General features: G+C 41.9%; 1 protein-coding gene across 2 annotated transcripts in view; it reads left to right on the top strand.

Moving 5' to 3' along the window:
* The window catches only part of gabbr1b (gamma-aminobutyric acid (GABA) B receptor, 1b), an 83,967-nt gene that overhangs the window by 11,877 nt on the left and 50,606 nt on the right, over positions 1 to 21,484 (top strand). For both annotated transcript variants that reach the window (XM_079287944.1, XM_079287943.1), the window contains exons 4-9: positions 628 to 729; positions 2,846 to 2,911; positions 6,046 to 6,237; positions 11,679 to 11,924; positions 12,078 to 12,141; positions 16,271 to 16,348. In XM_079287944.1, the coding sequence (XP_079144070.1) occupies positions 628 to 729; positions 2,846 to 2,911; positions 6,046 to 6,237; positions 11,679 to 11,924; positions 12,078 to 12,141; positions 16,271 to 16,348 (748 nt within the window). The remainder of the gene's footprint in view (positions 1 to 627; positions 730 to 2,845; positions 2,912 to 6,045; positions 6,238 to 11,678; positions 11,925 to 12,077; positions 12,142 to 16,270; positions 16,349 to 21,484) is intronic.

The following is a 21,484-nucleotide window of genomic DNA, read 5'->3' as shown; positions in this document are numbered from 1 at the left end:
ATGTCTTCCCAGCTTTTATATTTTATATTCATCTGTGAACTAAACCCCTTCCCTTAACAGTGATTGCCCATTCATAGCTTAGCAACAGTAACTAGGCCCAGCAGGCCTGCCAAGCTTTGAACATGTTGAAGTGGTGTACATGGGGCCATGGTAAGACTGATACTTGGCTTTTAAACATTTGAATAAGTTGTCTTCAATTCAATTCAATTTGTATTGTACTGCCTAAAATCACAAATTTGCCTCAGAGGGCTTCATGTGTTTCAAAGATTCAAAACAAAATCATTGGTGTGCTTTGCTCCAGAGGTTTTCATATATTTTTCTCATTTCCTATTTCTCTCCCCTCCCTTATCGCCCTCATCACCTATAACATCTAACCTCCCTTGATTGGTTTCTCTCTGCCTCTCTCTTGTCACCTGCTGTTTTATCTGTTGGTATCATCACCCACGCACCCGCCATCATCTTTCTAAACCACAAACTCATCTTCCTCCCCACTCCTTCTCCTTCTTCAATTGCTGTTCTTCAAATTTCTTTTTGCAACCTACCATTCCATTATCCCTCTCACTCCTATTTTGGTTGCTGTCTCTCTCACCCTGTCATCTTCTGCATCATCTTCTCTCTGTTTGGCAGACTCTGGATGATCTGGAGGAGAGGGTGAAGGAGGCAGGGATTGAAATCAGCGTTCGTCAGAGCTTCCTCACCGACCCTGCTGTGGCTGTCAAAAACCTCAAGGTGCCAGATTTTCCCATACTTGCATACGAGGCAGCTGAACAGCAATCAGTCAGGCCTTGTCTGGCCTGTTCACCACAGACAGCTCATTGATACATGGCAACAATGGCCCAGAAAGTACAGAAGCAGTCTTATGCCCAGAATGTAGAGCCATCTCTGTAGCTCTGGCTCAAGCTGTGATAAAAAAACTATGACAAATGCTGAAGCTAATATTGAATCGCTCAGAGATACAGCACCATTAATGATCACTACAATATGTCCATCTCAAAAAGATCCAGGAAGTGACAACTTCTCTGTTGAAATAGTCTGTGTTGTTTTCCATTATGGTTGTGGCATCTTATAAGAGCCATCCACACCAAGAGTGAAAACCATAAATATATTGTTTTAAAAATCATTCGAACTCAAATGGATGGTGTAGTCTTGCCTCCTTGTGATCAATTATCAGTTAATAATCTGGCCCAATAATTAATATATTACATTGGGCTGGTGGCACACTGCAATTTGCCATGCTGGGAAGCCCCAACGTGAAAATATGAAAAAGAGATAGTTTTGTGGTCAGAATTGGCAGATACAACATTTATAAAGAACTTGATTTAGCTTTTCCTCATCTTATTCCTATTAATAAATATATGAATAATAGCAATACAAATCTGAATACAGTTGAATAGTAGCTGCTGCTGTGCATCTTCCAGCACCACAGAGGAGAGGAGAGCGAGATGCTGTTTATTGCTGATAGAAATGTGTAAAAAGATCATTTTATTAATCCATCTTCTTGTGTAGAACAAATACTACTTTGAGTACTACAGTTCATACATCGATCTATGTATCCTTTTCTTACCTCTTATTCGGGTCCGGGTCTTGGGGGCTGGCTTAGAGAGCTATTCCAGATGTCCTTTTCCCAAGCAACATTTTCAAGCTCGTCCCAGGGTGTTCCCAGGCCAGACAAGTTAAATAATCTCTCCAGCGTGCTCTTTGTCCACCCTTGCTCTCTTACAAGTTGGACATGCCCGGGAAATCCTCTAAAGGGAGGCGTCCAGGACGCATCCTGGCCAGATACCCCAACCACCTCAGCTGGCCCCTTTTGATGCGAAGGCAGCGGCTCTCGTCCGAGCTCCCTCTATATATCTGAACTCAGACTCCCTAGCAGTTACTAACCAAAGCTCATGACCATAGGTGAGGATTGGAACGATAGACTGGCTCCTTGGCTCAGCTATTTCTTCACCACAACAGTACAATGCCAGCCTGTCCATCTCACGCCCCATTTTACCCTCACTGGTTAACAAGACCTGAGATACTTCAACTCCCTCGCTTGGGACAATGACTCACTCCCAACCCGGAGGGGGCAATCTACCATTCATACATTAGGTAAAGCTATTACAAGGAACTTTCATTTTTTGTTGATTTTAGACACCAAAACATCTGTCCAGACACCATTCAGTGTTATCAGACATACAACGGCCATGTGTTTTTCAGCTCATGGAATAGCAAGTGACCCCATTACTGTCTAAACGCTTTCTCAAAAACATAATAACTGAGTAGAAATGATCAGCAGCTGTCTGAACATACAGCACTAAACTCCAAAAATTGTTATTCTGTTGCTTGGATTACATGCCTACATCGAACAGTATTTAATGCATCTATGAAGCCCAAGACCAATACAGTGCGTGGGGAGGGAGTGTGTTTTGCTGTCAGCTTCAGCTTTTTTTGGTTACATCTGCCCTCTGAAAGTGAGTGTTTCTGTTTGCTTAATAAATGTGCAAACCCAATAATGAGTATATGAACTGCTGTAGTTCACAAAAATAAAAAAATCTGAACATTTCTGACAACAGATTCTTGAACCTCAAGGTTAGCCTTGTTCCCTTCCTTCCTCCACCACTGTCGGCTTGACTAACTTCCTTCCTGGCACACATACACTTTACAATGACCTTGCACAGCATGCCGGCCTAGTTTTGGTGAGCAAGATTAATTGGCCAGAAACCATGGTGATAGCGTGGATGTAATCCAGTGGAGAGGAAGTCTACTGCTGTGTGGTGCAGGAGCTGGGAGGAGGGTGGCTCCTGTGTTCTCTATCCACACTGCAGGGTCTTTAATGTGTGTCCTTTTCTTTTTCAATTCCAAGCGTCAAGATGCCAGGATAATTGTTGGCCTGTTCTATGAGACGGAGGCCAGGAAAGTCTTCTGTGAGGTAATGAGTTCTCTTGGTCAAATTAATTTGTGACAGACTTGCCTGACATGCATTTAAAGTATCAAAGACACGTAACGAAGTGCCTGAATGCAAGAGTCTTCGAAAACAAGTTCATATTGGGTTTTAACTACTAAAGTTTTCTATCCCCTCACTTATTGAGAGTACAACCAGTAAGTATGACTGCAAATAGATCCAAAAAACAAGTGCCAATGAGATCCATGCACGTGGATATAGATAAGTCGCACATGCAACTCAAGCATATTACTTTACCGAGCGCTTTCACGTCATTGGCGGGCAGGATATCTCTACCTGCTATAAGTTAAGTTTAACTTTTAAGTTTATTGTCATATACATTTACACAAAATTTGTCCTATGCATTGAACCCATCCCTAGCTTATTGGGAGCAGTGGGCAGCTGAGAAGCTGCCCGGGGAGCAGTTGGGGGTTCAGTGTCTTGCTCAGGGACACTTCGGCACAGGACACATAGCAGCCAAGGATCGAACCGCCGACCTTGCGGTTGCCGGACGACCCTCTCTATCCAGTGCTTGTCTTGTTTGATTGGTGCTGCAACTCTTAAGAGATATGAGAAGGAGATTATGTAAATTGTGGTTTGCTAGCTTAGTTAGCTGACATGCCCAGCTGATCACTGTTATGTTTACTACAGAGAGAGTCATCTCGATAACAATGGCTAACGTTAAACCAGCCAGTGGAAACCGAGTTATATATAAGTTAGCAATAGCTATTGTTCATTTTTTAGCTAATTCGTTCATAAATAATCATATTCTGCTAGTATGACTGTTGATAGCCAGCTGCATGTTCTCATTAAAGGTAAAGATTCAGCTAAGACAGCAGGGATAGATGTACAGCTAGCTATGCTAGTTAGCTAACGATATTATGTTAGTGAAACACGATGTGCATATGAATATACATTTAAATGAGAATGAACTTTGCTAAAGTTGCACAAATTGAGGTTATAAAGAAGAGTTTTGACTTGAGAGAAGCAGGTAGCTAGATGTAATATGAGGGCCTTCTGTCCAACATTGGACTGTGGTTGTCGTGTAGTTATCGCGGCTGCAGTGTCCACCCTTCACCGGCTGCTGTCACCATCAGCTCTTTGACTTTATTCATACAGCACTTTTCAAAACACAGGTTACATAGTGTTTTACAAGATAGAAATGGCAGACAAAGAATGATAAAAACAAGCCTCATTTTCAATGAAAGATTGCCTCATAAACCTCACCAGACTGCATCCAGAAGAAAACTTGTTTAAAAAGTCTTAATTAATAACATTCTGAATGAAACACGATTATGAAGTAGCTATTGAGTGACCCAATCCCACTTCCTTCTCATCTCCGTTAAGTTTCACAAGCGCAGTAGCGATCACACAAGCAAGCTCTGTCGCCAATCTTTTTCCAGGGATACAGTGGCGCTTGGGTCCACCCTCTCACTGTTAAGAAGAATACCACTCGCTCGCGAGCAGGTGAATGTTTTGCTAAATAGAGAGCAATGTTAGTAGTTGTGTGTCGTGTTGTGTTTTTCTTCCTCACAGTTTATTATAATGCTCTCACGATCAGAAATTGTCTGCCTGTGAGTGAATTGAAAGAGCTCGCAAAAGTAATTTGATTTACGGATCTTTAGTTGCACACACAGCTCCTCTACATCCATGTGCGTGGATTTAATTTGTGCGCACACATTTTTGATATTCACTAGATTCCAGTAGATTCTCTATCCAGGCATTTATTATTTTTTTTGTTGGTCTGTTTTGTTATAAATTGTCCATCACAAATTTGATGTAAATGTACCACTTCACTCTTCTAAATGGATATTGTGTGACCATAGCATTGTACAGTTCTATTCACGATACTGTTCTCTGACAAGTTTGGATTTTGTGTAGGTTTGTTATTGGTTTTATGCACCAATGGCCATATCATATTAAAATACACGTCTTGTCATCTTACTGCTCTTACTGTGTTGAAAGGATTTCAATCTGAAAGAAGTACGTTAATGGATTTGTTGAAGACACTCGTGTAAACTTATTGAAAAGCAGATTTTACTGTCAGCTATATCTTGCTGTGGTGATTACACAGATCATGCTAATGTTTGCCACGTCATTTAATGTGGCCCGCGAATCCGCCAGCACAAAAAAAAAAATCCTTTTTTTTATTTATTTTTTTAAGTTAGACTTGATAATAAAAATATCCCCATAGTCGAAATTATGAGATAGAAAGTCGAAGTTATGAGATAGAAAGTCATAACTATGATAGAAAGTCATAATTCCGAGATAGAAAGTCAAAACTATGATAGAAAGACATAATGATGAGATACTTAAACACAGAAGCAGCTCTTTGGCTGGTTACTGTACATTTGAAATGTATTGTGAGAACATTGAAGACTTTGATAGAGTAATGTGGGTTTCTTAACCCTAAATTAAAAAGATTTAAGTTATAATGACAGAAATGTGCTTAAATATATGTTTACATTTATATAACTACATGTACAATATTTTTACACTTGAATAAACAATAATCAAATGCAGAGACAGTTATTTACCAATATGTTAGGAGTAGTTACATTTACACAGTCTTACAGTTACAACCGGCCCTTTGAGGCCGACCGTGATGCTGATGTGGCCCAGAGTGAAGATGAGTTTGAGACCCCTGGTCCAGAGGGTTATTGCACTGAAATGTTTACTGTTACTCGTTTCTGTAAAGCTAGGGTTCGTAATCTTCTTCAAAAACCTTTTTTGATTTATTTGTTGAAATTCTCATTACAACTAGAGAGCTATCAATACATGAAATGCTCTGACACAAACCATGTATCTGCGGCTGTCACAAGACTGTAATAAGCACGAATGAAATGATTGGACGAGCTACCTGCCTACCTAACTGCGTGCACTCTGCCCATCCACTCATTGCTGCTAGCGTGACAGCTGTGAGTACTAACAATGGGCATGTTTGTTGTTTACGTTCATAATGATCATTTGGGGGAGTGGCTTGTAGGGACGTCTGAAGGGACGGACTGTGAGTGTTGCCGACTTGGGGATTTTCTTGCTGGATTTCTGAGCTAGTGCTGCTAGTTACTTGTCTTTGTTTGCCCTCTCAGTAGCTGTTCATGTGTCACATTGTCCATCTACAGGTGTACAAGGAGAAGCTGTATGGGAAGAAGTATGTATGGTTCCTCATCGGCTGGTACGCAGACAACTGGTTCAAGATCAAGGACCCCTCCATTAACTGTACTATTGAGCAGATGACAGAGGCAGTGGATGGTCATGTGACCACAGAGATTGTCATGCTCAACCCAGAGACGGTGCGCGGAGCCTCCAACCTGGTAAGACGCACAATATCTCATAATGTAACAGTGGTGCTCAACAGAAACATGTGCAGCTTATAATGAATGCACTAATACACTTCAAATAAAATACTGTGTACTTCCTCAGGTTTACCTTTAGTTGAGTGTGGTTCTTCCACTGGGATAGATCTACTATTAAATGTGTGTTTTTCTGGGATATTCACCAGTCCATTACAAATCTCTGTTTCAAAGATTTCCAAGACATGTTGCATTGATACGAGTGCAGCAAAAAGCTTCCATCAGTTTTGTTTTGCTATTTGCAGCTTATTTCTCTTTTACAATGAAAAAAAGCATAGAAAGAGTCCTTTTAGACCAGATGACTTGTAAAGACAGACATCTTTTTAATATAAGAACCATCACCTTATATTGTCTATGTTATGGTTCATATGAGCGCTCAAAGTGCTGATACTCAGCAGCAATGTTTATTGCCCATCTATTCATGCATATCCATGCCTGTGTGCGTCCTACTGATTCAAACAAAACAAGGACTAAATAATAAACGCATGGCTGCACTAGTGCTCAGAAACTAGCTTTGTCTTCAAGATATTTAACTGAGAGCACCATCTTTCCCTAAATGAACTAAATGCTTTGGGTTGTCTAAATCTGCGTAGTTGCTCGAAGCAGAAAGTAGGACCTTGTTCAACATTAACCTTTCCTCTTGCTGTTGTAAAAAACAGAATTGAGGCAGCACTCTGTTTCTTATTTGTCACTGCAAATTTGTTAAATATAAGTTGAGCGTAATGTTGCGAAACCTTTTATATTTCATTGTTATTAAAACCCTTAATAGCAATATACAGTAAATGTGTGCTTTTCGAACAATATGCCCCATCCAGAAGATTATAAAATAATTGGAAGAGTGAATTGTGAGAGAATTGGTCAAAAGAGTGCTTTCATGAACAGCAGGATGAAATCCATCTCCATCCTTTGTCTCAAATTCAATAGATCAACACAGAACTTAACTTTTGTAGGCAAACTTAATTCATTGCTCGTAAGGAATTCTATTTAATTTGCGTGCCTCTTGTGTATGAAAGCTTTATTTGACCTGACCTGAATATAGTCATTTTAAACTGAAACATGGTGACAAGGCTGACTGTTCGGCTGCAGGTGCTGATACTAAAACTCTGCTGCCTCTCCCGTTCATCTTCAGCTCTGTGTCAGAACGGAATAAGACAATAAAAGTGTGATTTGTTTTGATCACTGAGGTAAATAATGCATTGTATCTAGTGTCAGTACTAACAGCATATGGAGCTCACTTGGTAGAGTGGACAGCTATTACTTGAGTTGTTGGTTTGATCCCAGAGCTCCTCCTGTCGGAGTGTCTTTGGGCAAGACACAAAACCCCAAATTGTTTGTGTGTGGCTTTGGACACACGTGTCTGTCACATGTAATGGAAATGTGCATAGTGAACTTCCAGGATGTTAATGTTTGTTTAACAGATTGTGTTTTACAGTAACAGAAGGTTAAAAAAAACAAGAAGATCATTTTCTAGTGAGATCAAAATTCAGAAGAAGAATAAGACACCGAGAATCAAACTTTACAAAAATCCAAAACTCGAGGAGGTCTGGCAGCACCAAACTTCATTGCTCATCAACTCCAATACATTCACAAATGGACCAATCCCAATCAATCTGACAACTCCTGGACAGACATAGAACAAACATTGTGTAAAGACATCCATATTTCACACTTATCATTCATAAGCAGCTCCATCACAAGCCATCCATGTTTCAAAAACCCGACCATAGCTGCAACTCTGACAGCCTGGAGGAAATTCTACCAAATAACTAACAGAGCAATCTCACCAAACAAACACAGTCCCATCTGGAACAATCCTGACTTCTTAATGAACAGAACAGCCCAATCATCAACTCCTTTTGCCTGTCCACCATAAAGATACACACTATCATTCACACACACATATCATCACACAAGTACCACCATCCCTATGTATTCCTTACTGACATTCACAAACATGCACCAAACAAACAAAAGGTTTCTGTTATTTTGTCTGGTTTTTGCTGCTTTGACTGTCAAAGGTGCTCTATAAATAAAGTTATTATTAAACATACAGCAAACACACAATCAGACCCACTCCCTCTAATCTATCCTTATCTCCTGTCTCTTTATTTATTCTATTTTTACATTTTTATTATTGCTATTATCATAATTATTACTATTTAACCTCTTGTCTTCTCACTCTCCCTCCAAACTGCATGTGAACCTTTTTTTTATGATTGTTATAATTTCTTATTTGCATTTTTGTATTTTTTATTTCGGTCTTTCCTTTTTTCATAGTGCTTACTTTCCTTTTTATTACTGATCATATTATTATTACTTTTTATCGTTATTACTTATAATTAGTATTACTATTATTAACCCATTATTATAGTAAGTAATTACCATTATTGCTGTTTATTTCTGTCCATTATTATTATACATTTTTGTTATTTCTGTTTCATTGTTCGCTTTGAATAATTACTGTTATTAAGATTTCCCCATTATTATTATTGTTAGTAACAATCTATACAGGACAATTAGTTTCTCGATCATTCAAACACTCACACACACACACGTCCTCCTGTGTGTGGTGGCTTGTTGTGGTGCTGGCCTGGTGTACATGTACCGTATTTGTGTATTTACGTGTAGATTGAAATATATCCCATATTACTACCTAACCTCAATCAACACCCATCACTCCCCCATCAAACGGATCACGCATGAATGGACTCAAACGCACACGCTTACACACACGTATACACACACACACACTTCCATACATTTTGCTGGACCCCCGCCTCTCACTTTTATACTCCTCATGCTGCGTTCACACCGGTCGCGTTGATTTTTTGACGCACTGCAAAAAAGCGTCCAACGCACTGCAAAAAAGCGTCCAACGCGCCGCTGGTCGTGTTCACACCGGTCGCCGCAAAATCTCGTAGCGCCGGAGAGGGGGCGTGGTTTATCGTCCTGGAAGCCTCGATCTGGCCGCCATTGTTTTCCGCCGTCAACCATGACAGGAATAAGGACAATTGCTGCTTTGTACGTGTTGTGGAAGTCCCTCAAACATCGGAATGCCAAACGCCGTCATGTCTGGTTCATAATATTGTTCAGAGGAGCTCCGTGGATTGTATCGAGCTGTATTCACTGTGTCTAGCAAGCCACCGGTCGCTGTTTACTACAGCTGTAGGAACACAAAATAAACTGATTTGGCTGTGATTCAACGGCAATAAACCGACAAAAAGGGACTCCGAAATAACTACGTAATGATGCAGATTTGTACTTGTCTTCTCCGAAAAAAAGGGACTCCGAAATAACTACGTAATGATGCCGATTTGTACTTGTCTTCTCCGACAAAAAGGGACTCCGAAATAACTACGTAATGATACCGATTTGTAGGTTACTGGTCTTCTCAATGGAGCTCTGATGGATCGGTGCTAGGCTATGCTAACATCGTAGCAGCTCCACCAGCACTCAATAACGTCACGTAGACGTAAATACGGCAGCGTCTATTTATTGTTTGTACCGTATGGTTTACACACACACATGCATACACATAGTTTGGTCCGGTCTCTATTGATATGAGGTATCGTAGCGCTCTGGGTGAACACAGACGGCGACAGGATTTATTTCCTGATTCAACAACGGCAGGAAGCCAGTGACGACAGGGGGAGCAACTCAACGCTGATAGGCTATCGCGCCACAGCGTCACGCGATTATGTCGCTGAAGTTGAAAAATTTCAACTCGCGCGTTGGCGATTTTGCGGCGTCCAACGCGTCCACCGCGTCCACCGCACTGCAATAACGCGTCCAACGCGCCGCGGGATCGCAAAATCGAGGCGCGCCAGTCTCATCGCGTCTGTGCATAGACTTTGTATGTAATCTCGACGCGCGTCAAAAAATCAACGCGACCGGTGTGAACGCAGCATCAGTCTAACCCTCTTATTGTCCTCACTGTCCTCACGTCCTTTGTTCTGGTCCCTGTCTTACTTAGTATAATTCCTCAGCTTGTATATGTGTTTATGTACGTGTCTGCACTTGTTTTGTACTCACCTGTCTACACAATAAAAAAAATAGAGATCAAAATTCAGACAAATACAAAGAAGTCTAACCATTTTGGAGAAAGCCATAAGATCGGACTGAGGATTGTGATTTAAAGGGAAAGCTATGCCTGCCTGAGATCATGAGCCGGTCAGACAGCAAACGCCTGGTCACCCACCAACAATCACATCTTTGAGCATAACTCAAGAATTCATATGTTAATTATCACAATATCACACATGTAAAATGTTGACATTTTGGACTGGCAGGGATGAAAACTGCAACTGTAAACGGAGCCGTACAACTGCTAGGCTGTAATTCTTGTGTTGCGTTTGTTTATTTGATTGTTTGTTTGAAACCTCACTGGTGTCACTGAGACGATCCCTTATTGAATAGATAGATGGAATCTAATTCTACAGGGGCTACCGGGCTACCGTCAGGATCTACATTCACACACATACACACATCGTAGCTACAGGAGCAATTTTGGGGTTAAGTGTCTTGTAAGGACACATCGACATGCGACTGGAAGCCAGGGGCCGATCCACTGAGCCACAGTCTCCATGGAACTGGACAATAAATGAGGAGGCGTTTCTTTGGCACAATGTCGTATTCAGCCGAAAACTCCGAAGACAAATTTCCCGCTGCATAATTGGTGTGCTTGTTGAGATAAAAACAGACAGGTGACCTCTTATCGTGTAGCCATAGTTTGGGAATGGCCAACCAATAAAGAGTCCATTATGTCCCGACAGCAGTAGACTGGGGCTCCCTATGAAAGAACCCTCGTGAAATTAAAATGATAAATAAATATAAAAATAAAAGTTAAGCTGCAATATAAAGGTTGTCACCCAGAAGCACACTGCACATTGAGTGTCAGTGCAGTCGGTGCTGTCCCACTCTTTCTTTACACTCCTGCTAAAAACATGCTTCAGTCAATAGATTGATGAGCTTCTATTTTTATTTAGGGATGCAACGGACAGTGAAGAAATTGTCAGTCTACAGCATCTGATGCACATTATGCATAAATAAATCAGCCATTACGCATCATTACACAACATCACTGCAATCCCTTCCATAACTGTGTGGGAGTCAAGCCAAATGTTTAACACCTCATATATGTGGTAATTAAGGTCATTTGGTGGCACAACTTATAAACCCATAATGAAAATGTATCGCAAAGAGTACTTTGATGGGTATAATCTTATCATAACTGATAGAACTGAGGGGTCGAGCTACAAAACTTGTTATAAGCTCTAGTTTTCCTTTAATTATAGAATAATTACACAGAATACAATCATATAAGCAAACAACACAATCACACCAACTGATCATCATCCACGTGTAACCAAGCACTATCTCTTGCCATGATCTCTCCTCTCCAGACATCTCAGGAATTTCTAGCCCAGCTAATGTCTAAACTCGGGGGTAAAAATCCAGAGGAGACAGGCGGTTTCCAGGAGGCCCCCCTGGCCTACGATGCTGTGTGGGCACTAGCCCTGGCCCTCAACAAAACCGTGGGACCCCTAAAGGCCAAGGGTCTCCGGCTAGAAGATTTCAACTACAACAACCGAGATATCACATTTGAGATCTACCGAGCCCTGAACACCAGCTCCTTCGAAGGAGTCTCAGTAAGTACAAAACCCAGAGAAGGAAGGAGTTGCAGAAAGTGAGAAAGGGTTGAGAGTGCTGGATAGTAATATGAGGGAGAGAGGGTGGGGGTAGCGGCAGCACTCTGATGGAAGGGGATGTTAAAACATTTCAATTCTGCCTTTTTCTTTCAGGGCCATGTTGTTTTTGACGCCCAAGGGTCTAGGATGGCCTGGACTCTTATTGAACAGCTACAAGGTATGACACAGCACATGTCCCTGTTTGAAAATTGTATTGTTTTTGATAATCAGCTTATTAGATACAATGTCTATTGATCTTGTGCTTTCCATCAAACTATCCATATTTAGTGATAATACTATTGCATTTGGAAAATGCAGAAGCTTAAATTGTGGGAAATATAATGCGCTCAACACAGCAACCCACTCGACGTAGCAGACAAACTCTCCCAGCAGCGCTTAGGTAGCTGTTCCCTGCCGATTCAAACCGGGTTAAAGCAATCGCCACGGCGATTGTTATATGTATAGCCCCGGATATGAGACCCTACTCTGTAGTGGAAAAGTCAGGCTGTACTAGCATGTTTAATGCTACTGAGCCCCGTGACACCACTCAATCACGAGTCCATATCTCCAGACCATAATTCTCGCTTTGTTAAAGAAAACAAAAGCCCAAACAGAGAATCAAATGTCCGAAGCTCCTGCTGTTGCTCTCACAACAGACGGCCGGACGTCCAAGGCTACACAAAGCTACTGTCAGGGCTGGAAAACTTTTGTTGGGGCTTGGACTTTCTGATGAAACCGCAAGGCCGCAGGACTGCGCTCTGCCTTCTTTACTTCTTACAGCGCAGGCGCGCCAAAAAAAAAGCAACGGGATCTGGTTCAAAATCAAAACAATATTTAATGAACTGATCGAACCTAACAATTGCAATCTGGATTACACTATCAATAGTAATGTTCTGGAGAGCAGAGACCACACACACGCATCCCACTCACAGGTCCGACCCAGGCCAGGTGCTGAAAGACGGAACGGATGTGGTCTGAAGAATACTCTCTCAAACACTGTCTCTTATTATCCTGCAAAGGCCAGAAAGCAGCCGACATTGTCCCAAAACGTCTGAGTGAATCTCCGCGTCAATCAGTGATTGGCCCCATTCGAATTCTGTTCCCTCCTTGCTTCGAACAACATTCGATTCTCTGGCAAAACGTCTTCGGACTCCTCCTCCTTGATCAGTTGTCCAGGCGACCCCCTTCTCCTGTTTACGGCAATCCCTTCACCTCCATGCCTGTGAAAGCCTCGCTCAAAATGATCCCTCTCTGACCCTCAAAATTATTCTTACAGTGTTCTAATACCTACAGTGACTATGCTTCTATGGTTTAATACATTCAATCAGTAAATATACTGTAACATATAGTATCCTCTATAAGTAAGCATATTGTAAACATATAATACATTCCATAAGTAAATATATTGTGACTCTTGACATATTTGAACATTTTATTATTGTGACACTTTTATTCACCACTAGGGGTGCTATTAATCCTACTAACAATGCTTTTAATACTGAACTTCCTCACACTACCTGACTGGAGATGAAGAGCCATCTTCTTCAGACACGCCCCCTTGAGAGTCTCACAATGCATGAATTAGTCGAGCGGCTAGCAGACTTTAGTTTGTTAGTTAGCTACTTTTCCTTACTCATAGCTACTCTTACTTGTTTTCAGTCACTACATCTACCGACAGAACACCACCATGGTTGAATCTCAGCATGCATGCACTTTTGATATAACTGAACATGGTTAAAAGAAGGCAGCTAATATTGGTAGCAAGAGCAAAAGGTTAGCGGATTGCTGAGTGCCATCTCTCAGGCCTCTGCACATTCTGTCTTTGTGTGATATTATGTGAACTGTATGAGGATACGTTGACAGGTATGCAGTCTATAATCTTATGCACTGTTAGTTCCCCCTTAATTGAGTTAGTTAGATGGTAACTACAGAGCACACATGTCGATGTGTCCTTGGGCGAGATGCGTAACCCTAAATTGCTCCCGTAGTCTGTGTCTGCAGTGTATGAATGTTTATGAATGTTCGATAGCTCTGATAGCGCGATACAAGTACAAGTCCATTTACCAAATGTCCGATATGAGATTGGTTGAATCCAGGTCTCTTCCTCAGTGGTGGGCACCCTCTTAGTGTGATTTTTGTTGAATGTGTACGTGTTAAGATGAGATGTCAACTTCTGTTCTGTCCTGTTTAATTTTTGGCAGTCAAATATTTATCCATTTTGGCAACCAAGCATTTAGTTTGGGAACCATGCTTTAAATGTATGAAGCAGAATGCAGCTTTCCTGTGAGCTTGTCAGCTCTTCATGAAACAAGAAAGACAAAGTTAAGACTATTGAGTTAATGTTGCAACTCTTAATCAATCAGTTTGAACTCTAAAAAGAGTCGAGCAAACACACCAATGCATTATTTGTGTCTGACAGCTCTGTGTCCCTCTTTCTTTCTCACTGACCTACACCAGATATGTCTCAACCATATTAATGCCTCGATAATACATCTGTCATCCAGTATTCATACAACTGTATTTAAATACACTCTGGTTTCAGTGTCTACAGGAAATGCATGCACACTCATGTCATAATCTATAACAGAGTGGAAAATGTTCACTCTAATGTAATGGTACAAGATGAAACAAAGTCAGAAGATTCATCTTGGGACCATGAACATCTGTACAAAATTGCATGGCAATCCATCCAATAGTTTAATATATTTTGCTCTTGACCACAGTGGTGGATCATTGCCAGCCCTGGAGTTCTGCTGCATGTGGCTAAACGTGTAGCATAGTGCTAGCCTTATTCTTTAATTGAATGAACAAATGTTCTTAGATAATATAAATACATTGTAGGTTTTGTAGACGTTTAGTTGTGAAAGGCGTTGCAGTGTTATATTGGCAGGTTATGTCTTGGCAATAGGGTCGATATCTGCTCTTTGCGTCAGCAAGGAACCACAAGGGTAGTTTCTCCTGTGATGATGATTACTGCTTTTTGAGAGTTGTGGAGAGTCTTACGGTATCTTTAGCTGCCTCAGCCCTGGCACTCATGTTGGTTGGTTGGCTGTAGGAATTATGACCAATGACTACTTGACAATGAGGGGTTCAGTGGGTGGTGGTTTGATGCCCCTGGGCTGTGCGTCCATGTGCTACTGCACTGGGATATTAAAGTGTAATTACAGCAAACCACAGGATTGTGCTACAGCTGATGACAGGCCAGTTTCTCACACGGGTAGTTTTTTTTAATTAAAAGAGGCTTGCAGGGATCCCTCTGGCCTGAATATCATTAATGAAATGTCCCATAAAGTGTATTGGTTCAATGAGCGGAAGAACAAGGACGCAGGGCATTACATTTATATTTTAAGTAAACCAAAACTGCATACTATTAAGGGCGAGCACAATTTGAAGTTGCTTCTTTGTACAAGCAGCCTGGTCTCACTAAAAGTGCATCAATAAAACACTGCTTGGTCAGAGGCCTCCAGTGTCTTGATACCGAACAAAAGGCACCCTTTAGTGTCTGTATGAAACGCATCAGACTTTACACTCCAATCAAAGCCCATCTGCGTCATTATCACATGCTCAGAGCAATGGGCATTGTATTAGGCGAGGTCATCTAAGGACGGGAGGGAGTGGTGGTGGATGCGTCAAACAAACATGACTTTTACTCGCGGGACCAGCATTCGTATCCCATGTGAAACCAAATGTTGAGTGATTTTTACCGACAGCATGATGTCACATGCCGTGTCAGTTTGAAGTGTTTGCTGACATGATACCTGAGTTTCAAACAACAAAATTATACTTTTTCAATGATTAACTTTGATAAATATTGTTTTCCTCTTTAGGAAACAATTCGACTGTTGAGAAAATAGCAAGAGTATGCTAGATTTAATTATCTAACCGAAAAACCCAGCTCTGTGTCGCCAACTCTTTGCCAATGAAAGTAGCAGCACTAGCTCCAGAAGTTGCTCAGTCTAGCTCAGGTGGCGCTCAGGTGGAGCACAATGAACGGATTGGACGGGCTGGATCAAATGCTCTTTTTTTCCAGTGCATTTCATCATTGTTTGCTCTCAGGATGAAATGAGAATTTCATCAAAAATATCAATAATATTTTGAGGAAGATTACCAACCCTGCCCACAAAAGCCCATGTTCTCAAACATTAAACTTTACCTACTTGCCTGTTTGATAGACCTGCTATGCACACATTTAAAGTTGGGGACACTAGAACCCAGAGTGACTCTCTCTCTCTCTCTCTCTCTCTCTCTCTCTCTCTCTCTCTCTCTCTCTCTCTCTCTCTCTCTCTCTCTCTCTCTCTCTGTCTCAGGAGGAAGCTATAAGAAGATTGGATACTACGACAGCACTAAAGGCAATCTGTCCTGGTATGGGAATGACAAGTGGATAGGTGAGGGCCATGCATCTTCCTCAGCGCCTTTATTTTCCTCTTTCTCACTGTCTGTTGCTCTCCTTCTCCCTTCGGATCTCCTGTTTTCTCTGACCCTGCAGCTTTGCCCTCTCTTCCTCTAATTCCTCTTTCCTTCCACCATTGTTGCACTGTCCTCTCTCTCTCTCTCCTTCCACACTTTACATACAAGGTTGGCTGCAAATGTTCATCGATAAATCAGTCAGGTTTTATAAGCATGTGAGAACAGCTAAGCTCAGCCAACCAAGTGATGCAGCAGCAGATCGAGCCACAGTTAAGGGCTTCATTTGGGCCGATGTGCTATGGAGGCAACTATTCTAGAAGTAGACGAGGTGAAACGTTAGTTGCTGACTGGAAGAACAGTGGAAGTGTAATTTGGTAAACAATATACAATTTAGCATTTCTATTTTGAATGACCATACCAGTGCTTTTGAATGTCCTTCATTACAAATACCGCTTACATACTACAAATGCAAAACTCTTTAGAATGGACCACAGTAGAAGAGAGTAGCAGGCAGTTTGTTTGGGATTGTTTCTGTTGTTAGAAGGAGATTTAGTTTCATATTTCCCCCTCACTCGTCTCCCTGTCTGTGATCTAATCCTGTTGAAATTGAAATTACATAACTAAAAGGAACTAACTTCGGTCTGAACGACCAATTTCCACACAAAATAAATGAACGCCGCAAAAGTACAGTACCTGATCCTGAAGGACAGCAGGAAAGATAACAAAGCTTACATGGTGCTGGACAGACTTCATATTGACAGCCAACACAAAGATAACGCCATGGCTCTTCTAAAGAAACCATGGACATCATTATCATCAATATGACCTCTCAGTGCTGCTCTGTCTTTTGTTTGAGTTTCTTTTTCCTTATTTTGAATGACTCGCTCTCCTCTTGTTCTCTCCTCTATGTCAATGTGCGCAGCTGCTCCACTCAATGCATCAACACTCACTTACATGCACACATACGCTCAGAATGTCACACACACTCCAATCTTCTCATATCCTCTCTCTCTTACCTTCATCCCACATCCCTTTACACACCTTCTTGCTCGTTTTCCTCTCTTTCTTTTTTCATCTTTCACTCACTCCTTCACCTCATGTGCACACCAATTCACCTTTGAATTATTCCTGTGCAGTTATGTATCGATGATTGTTTTTTTATATTATATTATATGTTATATTGCTGTGTTGTAAATGACAAGTATGCATCCACTCTCTCTCACTCCCACACACACATCAATCACAGACAGTTTACACTTTTAACAGACTAACATAGCACAGACTCAACCTAATAACCTGGAATATGCGCTGCATTTGTACTCAGACTAACAGGACAAAAGTCTTAAACCTTCTTAATAAACTAAAGGCAGATATCTGTGTTGTACAAGAGACTCATTTATCACAATCCGAATCATATGACCTCAAATTTCATCATTATTATCAAGTATTCTCAGCAGCTTACAACAGTGGACAAAGAGCTTTCTCTATGTTACGAAACAAAAAAATCCTAACTCTGAAAGATACATTCATTTCCAAACTCTACAGAATGCTACTAACCTCTGATAATTATTTCACAATCTCATTAGCTCGCTGGAACATGGACCGAACCATATCTCCCTCAAACGACTTCTGGTTATAAATAAATCAAAATATGACTCCCAATACAAACCCACAGCTAAGCCAATATAAAGTCATCCATAGAATACACTCTACTCAATATAAAATGTACAAAATGAGAGTGGCAAACACAGACACCTGCTCACAATGCAGAACAATAATAATTATTATAATATTATATAATATATATATATATTGTTATTGTGCACTCTGGGTCTGCCATCCTGTCCACTCTTTTTGGAACATCTCTCCCCAGCCCTGGACTGCACAATCCTTCACTCCCCTCAGCTGTCTGCTGGGAGACATGTCAGCAATCAACATACCAAGAAATGACTGAAACAGCTGGTTTATTTCTGTTGACAAGAACAATTATCTTAAACTGGAAATCAAAAAAATGAATGAACATTAACCACTGGACCAGCATCTTATCAGAATATATAACTATGGAGAAAATCACAGTTTACAATACCAACATCAGCACAGTTTAAGGAAGGATGGTCTCCATTCCTGTCGTTGTTGGGACTGGACTAGGGCCTCGCACATTCCTACACACACAGCGGGATTCTGTTTATATGTGCTGTTTTATGATTTTTTTCTATTTGTTATGTTATTATTGTTTATATTATTATTATTGTTGTTATTGTTGTTATATGACAGCATGTCATTAAATTGTTATTATTATTATTATTATTATTTCTGCTTATTATTATTAGGATATTGCTGTTGAAGCATGTATTTATTTATTACTACTGCAACAATTCCACTACATCTTTTGTCTTTCCACCACACATCTCACAGACTACTCAAACATATACTGTTGCCTCTTATAGAAACATGCACACACACACACACACACACACACACACACACACACACACACACACACACACACACACACACACACACACACACACACACACACACACACAATCTAATTGTAATCTATACTCCTGAACTCTTACCATTTCATTAACTAGGTCATTGTAACTGTCTGTTCTATTTCATCCTTACTGACCGCCAGAGGCAGTGCTTAACACTGGATATCTTCCGTCGCGCGCATGCGCAGGTCGAATATTTATATCAACAAAGTCACGTGTGACCTCGGATGACCACCGTCGTCTATAAGTTCCGGTGTCATCCTGAGCTCAGTCCTTTTTTTCTTCTCGCGTCGCAGGTTAGCTACCATGGTAGCTTAAACAAGGATGTGTCTACGATCAAGACATATTAGAGCTCGTCGCTGTAGCCTTGTGACTACCGGTCGGAGTTGCGGTTCTCTCGCCCTCCAAAGGCTGCGACGAGCTGTCCCTCTTCGGAGGGAACGGTGTGTTCGCCGTTCGGACATCGAGCCCCGGACTGGTGGACGCCCCTATCATCGGTCGTCACCAGTCTGATAAGGGTCAGCTAAGTCGTGATGACAGCAATCGGTAAGATCGATTAACATTGTTTTCTATAACAGTTGTTTGTTCCACGGTTGGCAGAGCGCTTCCGCTCTAGTAATCGAGTGGCGCGCTAACGAGAGCGTAGAATTACGCTGTCGGCACGCCCTTCACAGTGTTACGGCTATCACAGTTAGCAGAGTGTTCCTGCTCAGGCAAACTTTGTGAGACACTAGATCCGCATTGGCGTTGTGTACATGGAGATTTAATCTTTACATCTGACGTAATTCGCAGTTAGCAGTGTCTTCACTCAGGCTAACTTGGATGCTAGCTGGGACTGCGTCCATCAACTTTGTAAACCTTACGGCTGTCACAGTTAACAGAGCGTCCCCGCTCAGGTTAACTCAGTGGGAAACTAGCTAAACAAAGCTGATACTGGGACTGCGTCCATCAACGTTGTATCCTTACGGCTGTCACAGTTAACAGAGCTGTCACAGTTAACAGAGCGTCCTCGCTCAGGTTAACTCAGTGGGAAACTAGCTAAACAAAGCTGATACTGGGACTGCGTCCATCAACTTTGTATCCTTACGGCTGTCACAGTTAACAGAGCGTCCCCGTTCAGGTTAACTCAGTGGGAAACTAGCTAAACAAAGCTGATACTGGGGCTGTAGCCATCAACTTTGTATCCTTACGGCTGTCACAGTTAACAGAGCGTCCCCGCTCAGGTTAACTCAGTGGGAAACTAGCTAAACAAAGCTGATACTGGGACTGCGTCCATCAACTTTGTATCCTTACGGCTGTCACAGTTAACAGAGCTGTCACAGTTAACAGAGCGTCCTCGCTCAGGTTAACTCAGTGGGAAACTAGCTAAACAAAGCTGATAATGGGGCTGTAGCCATCAACTTTGTATCCTTACAGCTGTCACAGTTAACAGAGCGTCCTCGCTCAGGTTAACTCAGTGGGAAACTAGCTAAACAAAGCTGATACTGGGGCTGTGGCCATTAACTTTGTATCCTTACGGCTGTCACAGTTAACAGAGCATCCCCGCTCAGGTTAACTCAGTGGGACCTAGATAAACAAAGCTGGTACTGGGGCTGTGGCCATCAACTTTGTAGCATTACAACGATCACAGTTAGCGGAATGTGCTCGCTCAGGCTAACTCGGTGAATGCTAGTTATACTAAATCAACATTGAGGTTGTGCCCATTGATGGTTTTTACGCATTACGGCTGTCGAGTTCGCTCCGGCTAACTAGACTAAGCTAATACTCGGTGTGTCCATTGATTGTTGTAAACATTATGGACATATCGGTAGCGGATATCAGTTAGCAGAGTGCCCTCGCTCAGGCTAACTGGTAGCACACCAAGAGTTACAGCACCTGTCCAAGTGGAGAGTGTCCTCGCACTGTAAGGACTGTGGGGTTTTTTTGTCCGTTTTCACAGTAGCAGAGTGCTCTCGCTCAAGCTAACTGGTGGGGCACCAATATCTGCAGCAACTATCCGAGTGAAGAGAGTGTCCTCGCTCCCCTCTCACTATGAGAACTGTTTTCCTGACCTGTTCCACAGTGGCAGAGTGCTCTCGCTCAAGCTAACTGGTGGGACACCAATATCTGCAGCAGCTGTCTTAGTGAAGAGTGTCCTCACTCCCCTCTCACTGTAAGGACTGTGTTCTTTTTGTCCGTTTTTCACAGTAGCAGAGTGCTCTCGCTCAAGCTAACTGGTGGGACACCAATATCTGCAGCAACTAGCTTAGTGAAGAGTGTCCTCGCTCCCCTCTCACTATAAGGACTTGCCTGGCCTGTTTCCACGGTGGCAGAGTGCTCTCGCTCAAGCTAACTGGTGGGACACCAATATCTGCAGCAACTAGTTTAGTGAAGAGTGTCCTCGCCCCTCTCACTATAAGGGCTTTGCCTGACCTGTTTCCACAGTGGCAGAGTGCTCTCGCTCAAGCTAACTGGTGGGACACCAATATCGGCAGCAACTATCTTAGTGAAGAGTGTCCTCGCTCCCCTCTCACTGTACGGACTGTGTTCTGTTTTGTCCGTTTTTTACGGTAACAGAGTGCTCTCGCTCAAGCTAACTGGGGGGACACTAATATCTGCAGCAACTATCTTAGTGAAGAG

The sequence above is a fragment of the Melanostigma gelatinosum genome (genome assembly GCF_949748355.1).
Source record: "Melanostigma gelatinosum genome assembly, chromosome: 17".
Lineage (NCBI taxonomy): Eukaryota > Metazoa > Chordata > Actinopteri > Perciformes > Zoarcidae > Melanostigma > Melanostigma gelatinosum.
This window is presented reverse-complemented; position numbering and strand designations above follow the sequence as displayed.